This window comes from Balaenoptera physalus (genome assembly GCF_965194825.1).
Source record: "Balaenoptera physalus genome assembly, chromosome: 20".
Classification (NCBI taxonomy): domain Eukaryota; kingdom Metazoa; phylum Chordata; class Mammalia; order Artiodactyla; family Balaenopteridae; genus Balaenoptera; species Balaenoptera physalus.
In genome coordinates this window covers 63,241,630-63,263,135 of record NC_138901.1, presented here as the reverse complement: position 1 = coordinate 63,263,135, position 21,506 = coordinate 63,241,630, and the positions used below count along the sequence as shown (strand labels likewise).

Genomic DNA, 21,506 nt, shown 5'->3' with positions numbered 1-21,506 from the left:
ACACACACTTTGGAGAAGTCAGTGTAGTATCCTAACTATAAAAGCCAAACAAAAGGAACATCGCTTACAGGTAAATAATCTGCATTTCTACCCACGTCTGCCTGCGCGTGATTCCGCTGAAGGACCCCATGCTCCTTGGAGCCCTGTGGACGTGTCAGCTCCGGGCAGACGGATTCAGGGTTGTTGTGCTGATGTCTCAGATACCAGGAAGGCTGGGGGGGGCGGGCGCGTGACGTGTTGGTTTGAATGCTGAGCGCTCTTGGTAAAGTTGTGAACCCAAGTGCAGTCTCCCCTCGTTACTCTTAGAAAGTTGAGTGTATCTTAAAGTTGTGCGAGAAATACACTGTTTTTACATGTAAAACAAAGGGACGCTGTTGGCTCGGATAACAATAAGAAGATGCTCCGCCGCTGAGTGTCTGTGGAATCCGTGAGACGTGTGGGATGCAGGGCAATTCTTTGTGCAAGATTCTCACGTTCACGGTCTCCATCCTCCCGTCCCTTAGGTGCCCGTAGCACCTCCAATTGCAGTGGCAACTAAAGATGCCCTCACAGATTTCCGACACACTCCCTGAGGGACAGCACCGTCCCTGGTGAGGACACTTGTTCTGGGCGACAGCTTCTGCTCTCATGAATTTTAACACCGAGTGTGGATGACCCACAAATTTGCATCTCCAGCCAGCACTCCTCCAACTGCCTTTGTGACACCACCTCTTGGATGTCTGCAAGGCACCTTGAAGGTGACCTATTCAAAACTGAATCTGTTCTCCCTCCTCTCCATCTCTCTCCTGCCCCCCGCAAACCTGCCGCCCCTGATGACTCTTCCCATTTGAGTAAACAGCAACTCTGTCTTTTAGTCGCTCAGACCTGAGCCCGTGGCCTCATCCTTGGACCCTCCTTTTCTCACGTCCCATGGTCCGTCGGCAAAATGCCATCTACCTTAAAAATAGATGTCAACTCCCACCAGCTCCCACCGCCTCCTGGGGACCACCGGGGACATGCCGCCACCTTCCTGCTTTTGACTTGAGGGCTCTGCTCCGTTCTCAGCAGAAGCTGAGTGGTCCTTTCTACGCAAGTCATGTCACTTCTCTGCTTAATACGCTCCCAGCTCTCCCCACCGACTCAGAGGGGAGCAAAGTCCAACCCCTACCGCCACCCAGGCTGCCCGGGCTCCGGACACATGGCCTCCAGGTGCCCCGGCGCCGTCCCTCGTGCGAGCCAGGTGTGGTAGCCGCCCCTCAGCCTGGGGCGTCCCTCCCTCCACCCTTGCACTCTGCCGCTTCTCCTCCCCTAAGTCTGTGCTCAAGGTCACCTTGTCAGGTGCGCCCCTGACCAGTCTGTGTAAAGTGTGGCCTTGGCCCGTCCTCCTCGCCCTGTCTCGTTTTCCTCCTCAGCTCTTAGGACCCTCACACCCACCTGTGTGGTTACTGTCGTCTCCCCATGTCTAGACTGGAAGCCCCACGAGGGCCGGGACCATCTGCTCTTTCGTTTGTCACAAGCTGTGCCCTTCACGCTTAGGAGAGCGTGGCTTGAATGCCCGAGCACACCAGTTCTCCCGGGGGTGATGGATGTGGGAATAGGAGGAGCTCGCTCGGAGAGGGGGTCGGGACCCCGGGCCGCACTGGGACCCCCAGCTCTGCCCCTTTCTAGCTGTGAAACGTCAGGCAAGCTATGTAGCTGCCCTGAGCTCCGAGGTGGGATGAGCACCGTATTTGCCACAAGGAGTAAATGTGGATAAAGTGTCCTATGTATAATTTTGATTATTATTCTATTATCCCAGACTTGACTGTTGTTTCCATGATTTTAATTTTTATTATCTTTGACCTAGAGCACATTTGGGAGACATCTCTAATATGGATTTTAAACGAATACATACATTTCCCCCAGAACAGACCCTTAGAGCTTCTGGAATACATTAAAATATTTTAGAAGCAGTGTTTCAAAAAAGGTCTGAAGCTCGTGTGTTTCCTGAAGACAATGAAATGGTGGCCGCTCCGCCTTTGATCGGTTTGTGTTTTGGAAACTTGTTCCACGCAGAAAATGTCGGGGGAAAAGCAAATACTCCTGTGGAGACTCTCAGCTCTCGTCCTGTCCTTGGGATCCCCAGGCCCGATCCTGTAGAAGAGGATGATGGGGCCTGGGGGAGGGAGTAGCAGAGAGCCTTACCCCCCTGTACCTGCCTGGCTCTGACCCTCGCTGCTGTGCGCCTCAGTGGACAGAGGAAGAGGACAAAAAACCCGGAGAACAGAAGAGAAAGAGGCAACAGCGACGGACAGAAGAGCAAGCAGATTTCCCCCTGAGTATTTACTACGGAAATCTGTGAGCGTTCAGAGAAGTTGAATTACACAGTGAGCACAGCGTCCCACCACCTGGATGCCACAGTTAACGTCTTACTATGACTGCTTTGTAGGAGATGGACACATATGGGATGGACAGATGTGTTTTCACTGGCCCCAAATAGGAAAACTAAAACAAATGCACCAAAAGTAGGACAAAATACGCTACTGCAGATGCTGGCCTGAGCTGAAGGAGCCCTGGGGGAGCAGGTGGGGGAACAGGAGCCTGGATGGGACGGGGTGGGGTGGGGGGCTACCGTGAGTCTTCCTTGTGTCTCTGAGCACAGCACAGGGAGGCAAGTACCCGGACTGCTCTGATGCAGACAGGCTGCGTCACGCCGGCCACTTACGCGGCCCAAGTCTATTAGTCAGGACTCTCCTGGTCGCAAATGGCAAAACATTGGCTTGAGCAGAAAAGAAATATATGGAACAGATCTGAGGTTCCCGGGTCACTGTGTGCAGGCCAAAGGTGCAAGACCGGAGCACACAGAGGCCAGGACCACAGACTGGGGTGTCCCAGGACTTCGTGTCACCTGTCTCTGCTTCTCTGCCACCTGCACGTGGTATGAAGCACGGCTGCCAGCCGGCCCAAGCCTCCCTCATCCCTTGGAAGGCCCAGCTGCTTCTTTGCTTCTGGCTGGTTAAAAACAAAAGCAAGAGAAAAATTGGCTAGGCACGAGTCATGTATTGATCCTGCCCAGTCTCCTGTGGCCAGGGTTCAGGGTGCCCGGAAAGCAGAGTCTTAAGATTTATGTTCTCTGTGAGTCTTGGGGACCCGGTCAGTCATGTCATTGTCTTTTGGGAGTGAATGCTCCACACCTGCGCCGCCCGATAGAGGAGCCACCAGCCCCGTGTGGCGATGAGCCCTTGACATGTGCTGTGAGTGCAAAATACACACCAGAGCGGTCGCCTCGCCATCTTCATGTCTCCTTGACGTCCTCAGAGACGCTGGCTTCCCCACCTCCCGCCTCTGCTAAGGCCTGCCTCGGATACCCGTCCCGGGAAGGGAATAAAGGATACGCCCCGAGACGGCGGGACCAACTGCAGCTTCCTGTGGCTGCAAGAAGGCGTAGCTAAGACATTCTCTAGGAATCTTCTCTACTCTCCCTTCTAACTTGCTGCACCAAATCTGTCAGGCCCTAAAGAGAAACAAGCAAGCCAGAAAAGAGTCAGAAGAACCTATACTTCTTCCTCCATAAAGCAAATTATCCTTAAAGAAAAACAAAACCGTGTGGCTGACAGGGTCTTGGTGCTCTGTCTGGGTGTCAGGCCTGTGCCTCTGAGGTCAGAGAGCTGAGTTCAGGACATTGGACCACCGGAGACCTCCTGGCCCCACGTGATATCAAACGGCAAAAGCTCTCCCAGAGATCTCCATCTCAACGCTAAGACCCAGCTCCACTCGACGACCGGCAAGCTGCAGTGCTGGACGCCCCACGCCAGACAACTAGCAAGACAGAAACACAACCCCACCCATCAGCAGAGAGGCTGCCTAAAATCATACTAAGTTCACAGACACCCCAAAACACACCACCTGACTCGGTCCTGCCCACCAGAAAGACAAGATCCAGCCTCGTCTACCAGAACACAGGCACCAGTCCCCTCCACCAGGAAGCCTACACAACCCACTGAACCAACCTTACCCACTGGGGGCAGACACCAAAAACAACGAGAACTATGAACCTGCAGCCTGCGAAAAGGAGACCCCAAACACAGTAAGTTAAGCAAAAGGAGAAGACAGAGAAATACACAGCAGATGAAGGAGCAAGGTAAAAACCCACCAGACCAAACAAACGAAGAGGAAATAGGCAGTCTACCTGAAAAAGACTTCAGAGTAATGATAGTAAAGATGATCCCAAATCTTGGAAATAGAATGGAGAAAATACAAGAAATGTTTAACAAGGACCTAGAAGAACTAAAGAGCAAACAAACAGTGATGAACAACACAGTAAGTGGAATTAAAAATTCTCTAGAAGGAATCAATAGCAGAATAACTGAGGCAGAAGAACAGATAAGTGACCTGGAAGATAAAATAGTGGAAATAACTACTGCAGAGCAGAATAAAGAAAAAAGAATGAAAAGAATTGAGGACAGTCTTAGAGACCTCTGGGACAACATTAAACGCACCAACATTCGAATTATAGGGGTCCCAGAAGAAGAAGAGAAAAAGAAAGGGACTGAGAAAATATTTGAAGAGATTATAGTTGAAAACTTCCCTAATATGGGAAAGGAAATAGTCAATCAAGTCCAGGAAGCGCAGAGAAACCCATACAGGATAAATCCAAGGAGAAACACGCCAAGACACATATTAATCAAACTATCAAAAATTAAATACAAAGAAAAAATATTAAAAGCAGCAAGGGAAAAGCAACAAGTAACATACAAGGGAATCCCCATAAGGTTAACAGTTGATCTTTCAGCAGAAACTCTGCAAGCCAGAACGGAGTGGCAGGACATATTTAAAGTGATGGAAGGGAAAAACCTACAACCAAGATTACTCTGCCCAGCAAAGATCTCATTCAGATTCAGTGGAGAAATTAAAACCTTTATAGACAAGCAAAAGCTAAGAGAATTCAGCACCACCAAACCAGCTTTACAACAAATGCTAAAGGAACTTCTCTAGGCAGGAAACACAAGAGAAGGAAAAAACCTACAATAACAAACACAAAACAATTAAGAAAATGGTGATAGGAACATACATATCGATAACTACCTTTAATGTAAATGGATTAAATGCTCCCACCAAAAGACATAGACTGGCTGAATGGATACAAAAACAAGACACATACATATGCTGTCTACAAGAGACCCACTTCAGACCTAGGGACACATACAGACTGAAAGTGAGGGGATGGGAAAAGATAGTCCATGCAAATGGAAATCAAAAGAAAGCTGGAGAAGCAATTCTCATATCAGACAAAATAGACTTTAAAACAAAGACTATTACAAGAGACAAAGAAAGACACTACATAATGATCAAGGAATCAATCCAAGAAGAAGATATAACAATTGTAAATATTTATGCACCCAACATAGGAGCACCTCAATACATAAGGCAAATGCTAACAGCCGTAAAAGGGAAGATTGACAGTAACACAATAATAGTAGGGGACTTTAACACTCCACTTTCACCAATGGACAGATCAGATCATCCAAAATGAAAATAAATAAGGAAACACAAGCTTTAAATGATACATTAAACAAGATGGACTTAATTGATATTTATAGGACATTCCATCCAAAAACAACAGGATACACTTTCTTCTCAAGTGCTCATGGAACATTCTCCAGGATAGATCATATCTTGGGTAACAAATCAAGCCTTGGTAAATTTAAGAAAATTGAAATCATATCAAGCATCTTTTCCGACCACAATGCTATGAGACTAGATATCAATTACAGGAAAAAAATCTGTAAAAAATACAAACACATGGAGGCTAAGCTACTAAATAACCAAGAGATTACTGAAGAAATCAAAGAGGAAATCAAAAAATACCTAGAAACAAATGACAATGAAAACACGACGACCCAAAACCTATGGGATGAACAAAAAGCAGTTCTAAGAGGGAAGTTTATAGCAATACAATCCTACCTCAGGAAACAAGAAACATCTCAAATAAACAACCTAAGGTTACACCTAAAGCAATTAGAGAGAGAACAAAAAAGCCCCCAAAGTTAGCAGAAGGAAAGAAATCATAAAGATCAGATCAGAAATAAATGAAAAAGAAATGAAGGAAACGATAGCAAAGATCAATAAAACTAAAAGCTGGTTCTTTGAGAAGATAAACAAAATTGATAAACCATTAGCCAGACTCATCAAGAAAAAAAGGGAGAAGACTCAAATCAAGAGAATTAGAAATGAAAAAGGAGAAGTAACAACTGACACTGCAGAAATACAAAGGATCATGAGAGATTACTATAAGCAACTATATGCCAATAAAATGGACAACCTGGAAGAAATGGACAAATTCTTAGAAAAGCACAACCTTCTGAGACTGAACCAGGAAGACATAGAAAATATAAACAGACCAACCACAAGCACTGAAATTGAAACTGTGATTTAAAATCTCCCAACAAACAAAAGCCCAGGACCAGATGGCTTCACAGGTGAATTCTATCAAACATTTAGAGAAGAGCTAACACCCATCTTTCTCAAACTCTTCCAAAAAAATGCAGAGGAAGGAACACTCCCAAACTCATTCTATGAGGCCACCATCACCCTGATACCAAAACCAGACAAAGATACTACAAAAAAATAAAATTACAGACCAATATCACTGATGAATATAGATGCGAAAATCCTCAACAAAATACTAGCAAACAGAATCCAACAACACATTAAAAGGATCATACACCATGATCAAGTGGGATTTATCCCAGGAATGCAAGGATTCTTCAATATACGCAAATTAATCAGTGTGATACACCGTATTACAGACTGAAGCATAAAAACCATATGATCATCTCAGTAGATGCAGAAAAAGCTTTCGACAAAATTCAACACCCATTTATGATAAAACCCTCCAGAAAGTAGGCATAGAGGGAACCTACCTCAACATAATAAAGGCCATATATGACCAACCCACAGCCAACATCATCCTCAATGGTGAAAAACTGAAACCATTTCCACTAAGATCAGGAACAAGACAAGGTTGCCCACTCTCACCACTGTTATTCAACGTAGTTTTGGAAGTTTTAGCCACAGCAATCAGAGAAGAAAAAGAAATAAAAGGAATCCAAATCAGAAAAGAAGAAGTAAAACCATCACTGTTTGCAGATGACATGATACTATACATAGAGAATCCTAAAAATGCTACCAGAAAACTACTAGAGCTAATCAATGAATTTGGTAAAGTAGCAGAATACAAAATTAATGCACAGAAATCTCTTGCATTCCTATACACTAATGATGAAAAATCTGAAAGAGAAATTAAGGAAACACTCCCATTTACCACTGCAACAAAAAGAATAAAATACCTAGGAATAAACCTACCCAAGGAGACAAAAGACCTGTATGCAGAAAACCATAAGACACCGATGAAAGAAATTAAAGATGATAAAACAGATGGAGAGATATAGATATACCACATTCTTGGATTGGAAGAACCAATATTGTGAAAATGACTATACTACCCAAAGCAATCTACAGATTCAATGCAATCCCTATTAAACTACCAATGGCATTTTTCACAGAACTAGAACAGAAGATTTCACGATTTGTATGGAAACACAAAAGACACCGAATAACCAAAGCAATCTTGAGAAAGAAAAACAGAGCTGGAGGAATAAGGCTCCCTGACTTCAGACTATACTATAAAGCTGCAGTAATCCAGACAGTATGGTACTGGCACAAAAACAGAAATATAGATCAATGGAACAGGATAGAAAGCCCAGAGATAAACCCACACACATATGGTCACCTTATCTTTGACAAAGGAGGCAAGAATATACAGTGGAGAAAAGACAGCCTCTTCAGTAAGTGGTGCTGAGAAACTGTACAGCTTCATGTAAAAGAATGAAATTAGAATACTCCCTAACACCATACACAAAAATAAACTCAAAATGGATTAAAGACCTAAATGTAAGGCCAGACCCTATCAAACTCTTAGAGGAAAACATAGGCAGAACACTCTATGACCTAAATCACAGCAGGATCCTTTTTGACCCACCTCCTAGAGAAATGGAAATAAAAACAAAAATAAACAAGTGGGACCTAATGAAACTTAAAAGCTTTTGCACAGCAAAGGAAACCATAAACAAGATGAAAAGACAACCCTCAGAATGGGAGAAAATATTTGCAAATGAATCAATGGACAAAGGATTAATCCCCGAAATATACAAGCAGCTCATGCAGCTCAATATCAAAAAAACAAACAACCCAATCCAAAAATGGGCAGAAGACCTAAATAGACATTTCTCCAAAGAAGATATACAGATTGCCAACAAACACATGAAAGGATGCTCAACATCACTAATCATTAGAGAAATGCAAATCAAAACTACAATGAGGTATCACCTCACACCGGTCAGAATGGCCATCATCAAAAAATCTACAAACAATAAATGCTGGAGAGGGTGTGGAGAAAAGGGAAACCTCTTGCACTGTTGGTGGGAATGTAAATTGATACAGCCATTATGGAGAACAGTATGGAGGTTCCTTAAAACACTAAAAATAGAACTACCATATGACCCAGCAATCCCACTACTGGGCATATACCCTGAGAAAACCATAATTCAAAAAGAGTCGTGTACCACAATGTTCATTGCAGCTCTGTTTACAATAGCCAGGACATGGAAGCAACCTAAGTGTCCATTGACAGATGAATGGATAAAGAAGATGTGGCACATATATACAATGGAATATTACTCAGCCATAAAAGGAAATGAAATTGAGTTATTTGTAGTGAGGTGGATGGACCTAGAGACTGTCATACAGAGTGAAGTAAGTCAGAAAGAGAAAAACAAATACCATATGCTAACAGATATATATGGAATCTTAAAAAAAAAAAAAGAAAGTTCTGAAGAACCTAGGGGCAGGACAGGAATAAAGACGCAGATGTAGAGAATGGACTTGAGGACACGGGGATGGGGAAGGGTAAGCTGGGACAAAGTGAGAGAGTGGCATGGGCATATATACACTACCTAATGTAAAATAGATAGCTAGTGGGAAGCAGCCACATAGCACAGGGAGATCAGCTCCGTGCTTTGTGTCCACCTAGATGGGTGGGATAGGGAGGGTGGGAGGGAGACGCAAGAGGGAAGGGATATGGGGATATATGTATACGTAGAGCTGATTCATTTTGTTATACAGCGGCAACTAACACAACATTGTAAAGCAATTATACCCCAATAAAGATGTTAAAAGAAAAAATAAATGAGTCACAGGGATGAAAAAAAAAAATACAAACCAGATTTTGAAGAGTGACTACAAAAGAAATAAAAGACCTTATTAATGTGTTTTACACTGATTGATAATATTTTGAATGTATTGGGTTCAGAAAATATATCGTTAAAATTAATTTTACCTGTTTCATTTTACGTTTCTTCATGTTCCTATTCGACCATGTAAACTTAGGTCTGTGGCTCTTATGATATTTCCATCGACGGTGCTGCTCTAAACCATTTGGTCCTCAAAGCGTGGTCCCCACACCGGCAGTATCAGCATCACCTGGGCGCTTGTCAGAAATGCAAATCCTCAGGCCCTGCCCCAGACCTAGGGATTCAGACGCTTGGTGGTGTTGCTAGGGTTACAGGCTGGGGTGCAGGCAGCCGTCTGCATTTTAACAGAGCCTCCAAGGATTCTGATGGACTCTCAAGTTTGAGAACCACTGCTCCAACCATAACATGTTATCTACCTTTAAAGACCGGGTTGTGTTCTGTGTGATGATTTGAAAGCTTTGAATCTCCACCCCCCCCGCCCCCACCACCCCATCTTTGTGGAATTGAAGGAATTTCTTAGTTACATTCACCTGTGAGCTGTTCAAACGTTTTCCTTTTGTCAGCTTTCTGGTACAGGTGCTCAGCGGCTTGAACATCAATGGAAGCGTTAATGAAAATACTTATCAAGCATGTCAAAGCAACACCGACACTTTCGTAGGGATCTTCTATAACAAACCAGAAATCTCAAGTGGTGCCGAGGCTGCATCTGATGGCTAGGAAACAAAGCCAAGAATGCAGCCACAAACAGAGAAAGAAAAAGACTTAGTAACTGAGACTCATAGCTTTCTGTGTCTGATGTTGCCTTCAAAAAATAGTGACGGTGGGGCTTCCCTGGTGGCGCAGTGGTTGAGAATCTGCCTGCCAATGCAGGGGACACGGGTTCGAGCCCTGGTCTGGGAGGATCCCACATGCCGCGGAGCGACTGAGCCCGTGAGCCACAACTACTGAGCCTGCGCGTCTGGAGCCTGTGCTCCGCAACAAGAGAGGCCACGATAGAGGCCAGCACACCGCTGTGTGAAGAGTGGCCCCCTCTCACCGCAACTAGAGAAAGCCCTCGCACAGAAACGAAGACCCAACACAGCCAAAAATAAATAAATTAATTTAAAAAATAATTGTTAGAAATTATTAGCATGAATTAAAAAAAAATAGTGACGGTGTAAGAGAGGCTTCGGCTGTTTGCCTCGGAATACTGGTAGGATGGGTTTGGGGTCTGTAGGCCCTGCCCCCTGGGAGACCTTCTAAGCCGTGACTCTTTCTCCGTTGGAATTCCCTGTGGAAGGTGCAGAAGAAATGAAGTGCTCCCTGTAAAAGCTTTGCTGCCACCCAAACGCGCCGTGCTGCATGGTAGGGAGAGACGGCATGCCCCTGGCCTGGAATGTGTCTGACTTATCCTTTCACCTGGAAAGGATGGGCTCAGATCTTTTTATAATACAGAGTGGGACCCCAAAGTCCACGAAGAGGCAGAGTAAGTTGGGTGCGGCTGGTAAAATGGAACTCAGAAATGGGTTTCAGGGCTAGCATGGTGTGTAGAAGCAACAGAACTTTCAGGAACAGCTGTCATGTGTGGAGCAGGTACCCTGTGCCAAGGTGTTTTGTATATTTCATTTCCACTTCTCACAATAGCCATGTGAAGTGTCTGCTATCCTTGGCTGTGCCTGGTACCTCATAAGCACGCACACCATGAATGTTTCCTGGAAGTTGTTATGAAAAGATGGAGAGTCTGAGGTCCAGGGAGGTTAGTGACTTGCTTTAAAAAGTTCTACTGTGCCCTCTGGAATCCCCATTGCATTGCCTTAATCTTTTCCTAAAACAGTCCCTTCTCATTCTTGCTTTCCTTTAAAAACAAAAATAATAACGACGAGTTGTGTTGGTTATGATTACAGCCGGCATCTGTTAAAAGCGTGCTATGTGTCAGACACTGTTATTCTAAGCACGTCCTACGGCTAACTCATTTAAGCCTCAAAGCTACACTCTGAGGTAGGTACCATTGCTAGATCTGTTTTTTAGGTGAAGAAACCAAAGCACAGAAAGGTAAAGTGATTTGCCCTAGGTCACACAGCTAGTAAGAGGCAGAGCCAAGATTCCAACCCAGGATTCTAAGTTTGGACTTAGAGCCCATGCCCTTAGTCACCAACCTGGACCACCCACGTGATGTGGCTTTCCTGCAACCCCGTTTATTTGCCCTCACCCCGTGAGGTATGGCCAGAGTCTCTGACTCCTGTTGGTCTCCAGCCCAGCGGAAATGTTAAAGCCCTTGGAAACATGATGCCAGGCCTAAATCCCGCTCTGCCTCACCCATACAGCCTTGAGTGAGTTAGTTAATCTCACGTTAGTTTTCTCATGTACAACACGGCAGAGTTGTGGTTTGAATGACAAGAAACCTGTGGGTAAAGGACCTAGACGGACCCACGCCGCCCCGTGTCATCAGCTCCCGTCTGTTTCCTGAATTCTGCCCCCGACCCTCCAAACATCCTGGTCCTCCGTGTCTTCAAAGCAAGAACTCGACTTTGCCCTCCTTCCGCCTCCCCTAGGTGCCTCCGCTGGTCCTGCTCACAGAGGGCTCTCCCCAGCGCAGCCCCAGCCGGAGGGTTCCCCTGGCTGCAGGCACATGGGTGTCCCCGTTGTCAGCTCACCAAGTCTGAGTCCTTATCACTGCTGCAGACCTGGGGAATCTGGGGGGTCCTGCCCTGGTCCCACGTGCCGCTCCCTCTCTCCCCGGCTCCCTGTCCCCACCCTCTAGCACGTACCTGCGGCCTCCGGGATGCTTTGCTGCCTCATCTGCCGATAAAAGCCTGGTGGTCCTCCAGGCCTGCTCCAGGGCACCTGCTCCGGGAGGCCACCCGCCTCTCCCGTCTTGGTTTTCTGAGTCACTGCACAGGAACCAGCCCCTTTGTTGGGCGTTAACTCAGAGCACAGGCCTGCCTGCTCCACTTTGACACATGTGCAGCCTGGCCCCGTGGACTAAGTACACCGTGTGTATTGAGGATGGATGCCCAGCTTGCAGTAGGCCTTCCAGATCACAGTGTCCAGGACGGTGGGAGCAGCCCCAGGGGTCGTGGTGAGAGGGGAGGAGTCCCAGGGTCTCTGCTCCTGCCCCGCTCCCCCTTTCTCTCTCTCTCTTCCCCAGGGTAGGTGCATAGGGCTGCTCTGGGCTCCCTGGGATGATGGTGCCCAGAAGGGATGCCCTTGGTTCTTTCCCCGGGACCCGACTCTCCCGGCCCACTTCTTCCTGGCTCTCACATCTGGATGGAAGGCAGTCAGATGAAATCAGATATGAAAGGCTGTTCAATGGCCGAAGCGCCCTTGAACCTTTAAACTATTAGCTGCAGCTGATATTTCAGATGGTCCCCATATCCCACAGGACACCTTAGGGATGGGGGAAGAGGGGCAAAAGAGCAAAGGGTGGGGGAGAAGGGCGTTTTCTCAGGACCTCCCTGAATCACATTCTTTTGGTGTGAAATGTTGTTTCATCCAGACCCGAGATTATTAATCACAGCATTTCCATATTGTCTGTGGAATGAATGTAAAGTCTGCCTTAAGATTAATAGTCAAAATTCACCGTGTTTGAAACGGAGGTTAGATCAAGTCAGTCACTACAACGCTTGGCTTTTACCGCGGTGCCTTGGCAGTGCCGGTGTTTCTGATGAAGGAAGGGTCACAGGCAGCCACTGCTGGTGGTAAGCGGATGGGGGTGGCGAGTGCAGCCTTAGTCTAGGATCATGATGGGGCTGGCACGCCCTCCTATTTATAAGCCCAGAGCCTGGGGTATTGTTGTTGTCATATCGTTATAGTACTTGTGCTTTGAGCAAAAGCTTTACATTGATACAGTATGCAATAAGCCTGACCAACAAATTCTTTAAGCCTAAATAAGTAAATAAAATCTAATATAACAGCTAGGATTTAGGAGGTGAGAAGGATCTTAGATGATTGAACCAAATTCTTCTATTTTTTAGGTGAGGAAACTGAGTCCCTATATAATAACTTGCCCCAGGGCCCAGCAGCCAATCAGTCACTGATTTCTAATACATAACAATACCCCATGCTCTGGTTCCAGACTTTTGTTTGTAAGTATGAAGGTGCTGCCGTGGCTACCAGCCCAGAGAACCATCATGGAAGGAGCACCAGGAAAGCTTTCAGACAGCAAAGATGGAAGTTTCTGGCTGAGTTCCCACAGTTGTAATGGTGATGATGGTGATGATGGTGATGATGGTGATGGTGATGATGGTGATGGTAATGATGGTGATGGTAATGATGGTGATGATGGTGATGATGATGATGGTGATGGTGATGATGGTGATGGTGATGGTGGTGATGATGGTGATGGTGATGATGGTGATGATGGTGATGGTGATGGTGATGATGGTGATGGTGATGATGGTGATGGTGATGATGGTGATGGTGATGGTGGTGATGGCTGCTATTTATTGTTCTTATTTGATGTTCTTAATTAGGGTCAGAAACCTAGAGGTGTGTGTATTATTTTCTCCCTTTTAGAATTGAGGAGCCCTCAGCACCTCCCCCCATCACACAGGTAGGAAGAGGCGGAGGCAGGGTCTGTCCCCAGCAGCCTCTCTTGGAGCCACAGGCACACACCTTAACCACTATGTGGGCTGCTTCCCATGGGATTGCTGGGCACCTCATATGTGGAAATCCCACATCCCAAGTCCTCTTTTGCATCGCCGCCCCTGTGAACAAAAGCAGACCCTCAGCTACAGCATCTACGCACTGCTAAATCCCCACTGGAGACCCTCCAGCCCTGAGCCTGGGGCAGTGACCTCCCACCTGCCACCCCTGCCTTCTGTTGCCTCGCCCGCCATCTCACCAAGAACCAAGCTCTATGGGAAGGGGGCGGGGGCAAGCTATACCCGAGACCATGCCACGGGGCGGGCGGGGATGGGGGCCAGGGTGGGATGGCTGGAGGCCGGTTCACTTCTGGCCCGGTGGGGGAAACTCTCATTTGGTGGATGCCCTGTTCTGGTTTGCAGACCCAGCCTTGGTTCTCTGGGCCTTTGCTGCAGAGTTTGATAATTCCGCGCTTCTTTGCATCAGACTTACTGATTTTAGGAATGTCGGAGGACCAGACAGAGGAAAGCAGAACCGTGAGCATATCATTTGCAAAATTACGTTAAGAATTCCCTTCCGTGTTTCCTTTGAGGTGTTTTCAAAGTCTAAAATCAGAATTGATTTCCCTGTGGAGACCCAGGAAGCCCCTGGCACGCTTCTAGGCAGAGTGAACAATAGTTCTTTTCTGTTGAGGAAATGGTGCTGACATCCTGAGCTATTGTCGTTCAGTACTAAATACACGTTACACTGATGACCTGGCGGATAATTTGAGAGGCTGGAGAGCTTGGGTGCAGGGACCCTTATTACTCTGAAATGGGAGGTAGGAAAACGATCATGGGGTCCGTGTAAGAAGGCAGTTGAGGTATTTCTGCGTCAACCCTTGTCGTATTTCATCCCTTTTGTTAAGCTGTGGTGGCCTATGCTGTTGGCTGTTCAGTGTGGTTACATTTACATCCAGTAAACTGCAAGCGTGCGCATGTAGATTATCCTGTCAATGTTAACTGGTTGTTTTAAACATTAATCATTTGTTAAAGATCTCGACCAGGATTGCTTGGCTAGTATTTAGACTTTTACCACCTTTTTTAAAATGTAGGCTGTGGGGAGTTAGTGTTTAAGGAGTAGAGTTTCAGTTTGGGAAGACGGAAAACTTCTGGATGTACATGTAATGTACTTAAGGCCACTGAACTGTACACTTGAAATGGTTAAAATGATAAATTTTATGTTATGCATATTTTACCACGATCAAAAATAACAATGAGGGAAAACCCTAGACGAGCAATTGGCAGGGTGGCACCAGGGCTTTGCCCCTGGTTTAACCCATCCTCCAGTTTTCTTTCTTTTTTAGTGAGGCACAACATACTTACAAAACAGCATATAAAGTGCATTAATCTTAGCCTTAGCTGTGCAGCCCATTGAATTTTTACGTGTGCTTATATCTGTGTCACCATCACCCAGGCAAGATGTAGAACATGCCAGCACCCAAGAAGTTTCCTTCCCAGTCCGTAACTCCCCCAGAGGGAACCACTGTTTTGACTTCTGTCACCATCATTTGGTTTTGTCCATTCTTAAACTTCACTTACATGGAACCAGGCATAATATACTCTTTTGTGTCTGGTTTCTTTCACTTAGCATAATGAATGTGAGACCCACCCATTCATTACTGTGTCGGTAACTTTTTTTAAATTGCTGCGTGGTTTCCATTGTATACTGCACCACTATTTAATTTACCCCTTCTGTTGAAGAACATTTGGGTTGTTCTAGGTTTGCCTGTACTAAATAAAGCTGCTACGAACATTCTTTTCAGGAGCCTGTGTAGAGCTTGAGTGTGTTTGCTGGATCACAGGGTGCAAGTATTTACCTTTAGCGAATCCTCCCTGTTTTCCAAAGCGCTGACCAGTTTACAGTCGCAGCAGCAGATGGGGAGTGTTCCAGTTGCCCCCCAGCCTCACCAGCACTTGGTATTTCTCTTCTCTTTCAAGCCATTCTGAGGGATATATCGCAACACCCTGAAATCTAAATGCTGCAAAGGTGGACTTGCTTTTTTTGCATTGTGCAAATATCTGGACCCCTAACCTTCAGTACGTGACCCCAGAGCCAGCAAAGCGGGCTGGAGCAGGGCCCTTGGCCGGTGTGGTGGGCCAGGCTGCTGCTTCCACGTCCCGGTTGATTTGAGGGCGTTTTTACGCTGGTTCCCAGGATGTCAGGTGCGTTTGTGGTGGCATCTGCCTGCCTCCATCTTCTGGAACGATTAGTGTTCTTTAGCGGAGACTCACACTGGTTGAGAGAACTTATTTGTGGGTTTTCTCTTTCACCTTGAGCGTAATTTACCTGGGCCAGAGTGTGAGCTCATTTCGGGGCGGGGTCCCCCCCTTACACTTCTGTACCTTTCAACAAATATTTGTTCTGCACCTCCCATGCCAGGGAAGAAGGCAGAAGAGGAGCCGAGGGTCCCTAACAGCCTTCTTCTGGCCCCCACAAAAGTCCCTCTCCTCCCTTCGGAGGCGGTGTGTGTTTGGGGGCACGGGAGTGCTTGGGGTGGGCACGCGTGGATGCTCAGATCTTTGTATCTCTTCCCCCTGCTTCCTCCAGACGTGTGTGTTTGTGCTACTTTTTATAGTCTTTGCATTTCTCGTGCGTTGCCCTATCCTGAGTTCTGTGTACCACACAGTTCTTTCTTCATCAGTTCCCAGCCTTTTAACTTTTTTCTTAAACAACCTCATTATTTGACGTGTGAATGATGGGTAGTAACCACCCGCAGCCTTATACCGATCTCTGAAACAGTGACGGGGGATCACACTGTGCCCTGGGAGGGCATCGCGGCGGGCTTGTGTGCTGTGCGCTTTTCCCTCCGCGCCTTCCTGCTACTCAAGGTGCCATCGCTGCCCCTCAGCTGCTGGGCAGGTGGGCCTGCTCGGTGCTTTCCTGGGTTATAGCGCTCCAGCCCGAAACGCGTCTCTTCACCCTCTCTCTCTCCGTCCACCTCCCCCAGCTCAAGCGGGCCAGCAGTGAGGACACGCTCAACACGCCAGGAGGTGCCGCCGCTTCTGGGGCGGCTCGGCTGAAAAAGACGTCCACGTCCGGGGCCGTCTCCCAACTCGCGGAGAGCCGCCTGAGGGGCCCCCCAGGTAGGAGGGCCGGGGGGGGGGGGAGGTGGGAGGGACCCAGGGAGGAGGGGCTCAGGCGGGTGCGGGGTGGGAGGGACCCAGGCAGGAGGGAGCCAGGTGGGAGGGAGCCAGGCGGGCCTTTTCTTGTGCATTTGAAAGCACCTCGGGCATTCACGCCCCCTTCCCCATCAGATACGTGCCGAGCACTTAACTCTGAGTGAGGAACTGGTTCAGGCGACAACTTCCCACGACAGGAGATGGGATGATCCACAGAAGGAAACAGAGAGGCCGTGGGGAGCCCTGTGCTTCCCCCGGTGCCTCTGGTTGTCCATCACCTAGCACGTGTTGCGTCCCTGGAGATCCAGGCCGGGTGGTGCAGGCTCTGGGGCTGCTGTCTTGGTGTCTTCGTGGTGCTCCGCGTGTCAGATGAGCGAGTCAGTGCGTAGGTCCCTGGCACAGGCAGGGGCACAGCATCCGTCCTGGGCCCTGTGGAAGCCGGGAACATCCTCTCGGAAGGCTGCTCAGAGTCGTCTAGATACCAGTGGCCTCCAGAACCCCTGGGCTTTCTCAGTGTTACTAGTTCTTCTTGAGAAACCGAAAAGGTTTTTTTTTTTTTTTTTTAAGTTTTAAAAATATTGATTTATTAATTCATTTAAAAATAACAAATAAAAATAAACACATTACATGTTAACATAATTACCATACCTTTATGAAAAATTTTCAAAAACAAAAAATAATACTGAGAAAAATGGCATTTTATATCTTTGCATATCTTTTTTATTTTCAGAATTTTATTTTTTTATACAGCAGGTTCTTATTAGTTATCTATTTTATACATATTAGTGTATATATGTCAATCCCAATCTCCCAATTCATCCCACCACCACCAACCCCCCTCCACTTTCCCCCCTTGCTGTCCATACGTTTGTTCTCTACATCTGTGTCTCTATTTCTGCCCTACAAACCGGTTCATCTGTACCATTTTTCTAGGTTCCACATACATGCGTTAATATACGATATTTGTTTTTCTCTTTCTGACTTGCTTCACTCTGTATGACAGTCTCTAGATCCATCCACATCTCTACAAATGACCCAATTTTGTTCCTTTTTATGGCTGAGTAATATTCCATTGTATATATGTACCACATCTTCTTTACCCATTCATCTGTCGATGGGCATTTAGGTTGCTTCCATAACCTGGCTATTGTAAATAGTGCTGCAATGACCATAGGGGTGCGTGTGTCTTTTTGAATTATGGTTTTCTCAGGGTATATGCCCGGGAGTGGGATTGCTGGGTCATATGGTAATTCTATTTTTAGTTTTCAAAGGAACCTCCATACTGTTCTCCATAGTGGCTGTATCAATTTACATTCCCACCAACAGTGCAAGAGGTTTCCCTTTTCTCTACACCCTCTCCAGCATTTGTTGTTTGTAGATTTTCTGAGGATGCCCATTCTGACCAGTGTGAGGTGATACCTCATTGTAGTTTTGATTTGCATTTCTCTAATAATTAGTGATATTGAGCAGCTTTTCATGTGCTTCTTGGCCATCGGTATGTCTTCTTTGGAGAAATGTCTATTTAGGTCTTCTGCCCATTTTTGGATAATATTGAGCTGCATGAGCTGTTTATATATTTTGGAGATTAATCCTTTGTCCGTTGATTCGTTTGCAAATATTTTCTCCCATTCTGAGGGTTGTCTTTTTGTCTTGTTTGTAGTTTCCTTTGCTTTGCAAAGCTTTTAAGTTTCATTTAGGTCCCATTTGTTTATTTTTGTTTTTATTTCCATTACTCTAGGAGGTGGATCAAAAAAGATCTTGCTGTGATTTATGTCAAAGAGTGTTCTTCCTATGTTTTCCTCTAAGAGTTTTATAGTGTCCGGTCTTACATTTAGGTCTCTAATCCATTTTGAGTTTATTTTTGTGTGTGGTGTGAGGGAGTGTTCTAATTTCATTCTTTCGAAAAGGTTTTTTTTAAACCATTATATTTGAGTCCAGAGTATAGGAAACTTAAAACATCGGAGGATGTATTTCATTTTCTTTTGCAGCACATAGATAAGAAAGCTAAGCTTTCTGTGGTCTAACTCACAGTGCAGCTCAATTAATAATAGTAATGTACTGCTCAATTGTCTAAGGTGGGAACACAGCTGAAATATGACATTACTCATTTATAATAGGAGGTGAATGGTAGGCTACTTGTGACTTTTGCACTGTTACATAAAATATCACAATCCAGATTAGCTTTCCAAAGGGGTATTTTAATTTATTTAGTTTTCAAAAAGTTGAATCTGTGAAGAATATATGTGGCTTTTTTTTCTAGGATGCAGGGGAATGGCCTTGTGTTTCTACATAATGGTTTTACTTTTTTTTTTAAACTTGACACTTCATTAATTTTTAAAATTTTTATTGATTTATTTTCTTTTATTATTTTTTTGGCTGCGTCGGGTCTTAATTGCGGCATGTGGGATCTTCCCTGAGGCATGCGGGATCTTTTGTTGCAGTGTGCGGTCTCTTCATCGTGGCACGTGGGCTTCTCTCTAGTTGTGGTGTGCAGGTTTTTCTCTCTCTGGTTGTGGTGCGTGGGCTCTGTAGTTTGCGGCACTTGGGCTCTCTAGTTGTGGCGCATGGGCTTAGTTGCCCCGTAGCATGTGGGTCTTAGTTCCACCACCAGGGATCGAACCTGTGTCCCCTGCATTCGAAGGAGGATTCTTAACCACTGGACCACCAGGGAAGTCCCCACATTTGGTTTGTAAAATACAACATATGAAAGTACAACTTATTTTCATCAAGGCAGCCTAAGACTGATTCTAAAAGTTAACAAAGGGACTTCCCTGGTGGCGCAGTGGTTAAGAATCCGCCTGCCAATGCAGGGGACATGGGTTTCAGCCCCGGTCCGGGAAGATCCCACATGCCGCGGAGCAACTAAACCCACGCGCCACAACTACTGAGCCTGTGTTCTAGAGCCTGCGCGACACAACTACTGAGCCCGCATGCCACAACTTCTGAAGCCTGCACGCCTAGAGCCTGTGCTCCGCAGCAAGAGAAGCCACCACAATGGGAAGCCCGCACACCGCAACCAAGAGTAGCCCCCGCTCGATGCAGCTAGAGAAAGCCCGCATAGCAACGAAGACCCAACACAGCCAAAAATAAATAAATAAATAAACAAATAAATAAGAGTTAACAAAGCACCACTAAAAGACTAACAGACTGACCTCACTCTCAAATACTGATGCAAAAATGGGAGATGAAAATATTAGCAAGTAGGACTCAACAAGGAATTAAAAGAACAACAGTGCACATCACAGCCAGGTGGATTTACGCCATCCACAAGAATGGCTTCGTAGGAGATCTGGGAATATGACCCGTCACACAGTATTAACAGACTGAAAAAGAAAAGCACATGGTCGTCCCGATAGAGATGGATGATGTCTTCGACAAAAGTAACGCTCTTTCTGATTTCAAAACAAACTCTTGGGGGCTCCCCTGGTGGCGCAGTGGTTGAGAATCTGCCTGCCAGTGCAGGGGACACGGGTTCGAGCCCTGGTCCGGGAAGATCCCACATGCCGCGGAGCAACTGGGCCCGTGAGCCACAACTACTGAGCCTGCGCGTCTGGAGCCTGTGCTCCGCAACGGGAGAGGCCGTGATAGTGAGAGGCCCGCGCACCGCGATGAAGAGAGGCCTCCGCTCACCGCAACTGGAGAAAGCCCTCGCGGAGAAACGAGGACCCAACACAGCCAAAAATAAATAAATAAATAAACAAAAAATTTTTTTAAAAAAGAAAAAAAAACCAAACTCTTGGTAGACTACAAGTGTATGGGTACTTCTTTAGTGATATGAAATATATGTATCTCAAGCCAAAGCCCGCACTATGCCCAACGGTGAAATCCTAGAAGTGTTTCCATTAAAATCAAGAATGATTCAAGGTTGCCCACCACCAAATTTTTCTTCAAGTATTAACCTAGGCAGTGCGACAGGAGAGCTATAGGAGTGTATTCATGTTTGAAGTGAGGATACAAGATGATGATTTTATGCAGATAATACTGCTGTATGTTTAGAAAAATGCTTAGAATTTCCTGAGAGTTGTATCATGAGAAAAAACTTAGCATGTCCTGAAAATCTATTAGATACGATAAGAGTTCAGTGTGTGGCTGGTTATAGAATATAAAATATCAATAGTTTTCTTATCAGTGACTAGTTAGAAAAGATAGTGAGAAATGATCCCATTTATGAAGGAACAAAAGAGGTAAAATACCTAGTAATAAACTTAATATTACCAGAGCCTCTATTTTAAAAACTCTTAAAACCCTTTTAAAGGACATAAAAGAAGATATAAATACACATGGTTCTTGGATAAGAAGACTAAATATAATGTAGATTAAATTTAGGGACTTCCCTGGTGGCACAATTGTTAAGAATCCGCCTGCCAATGCAGGGGACATGGGTTCGAGCCCTGGTCCGGGAAGATCCCACATGCCGCGGAGCAACTAAGCCCGTGTGCCACAACTACGGAGCCTACGCTCTAGAGCCTATGAGCCACAACTACCAACCCCATGCGCCACAACTACTGAAGCC

General features: G+C 45.9%; 1 protein-coding gene across 4 annotated transcripts in view; it reads left to right on the top strand.

Moving 5' to 3' along the window:
- Positions 1-21,506, top strand: part of SPECC1 (sperm antigen with calponin homology and coiled-coil domains 1) — a 252,987-nt gene that overhangs the window by 68,210 nt on the left and 163,271 nt on the right. For all 4 annotated transcript variants that reach the window (XM_082441032.1, XM_082441033.1, XM_082441034.1 and 1 more), the window contains one exon: positions 16,822-16,957. In XM_082441032.1, the coding sequence (XP_082297158.1) occupies positions 16,822-16,957 (136 nt within the window). The remainder of the gene's footprint in view (positions 1-16,821; positions 16,958-21,506) is intronic.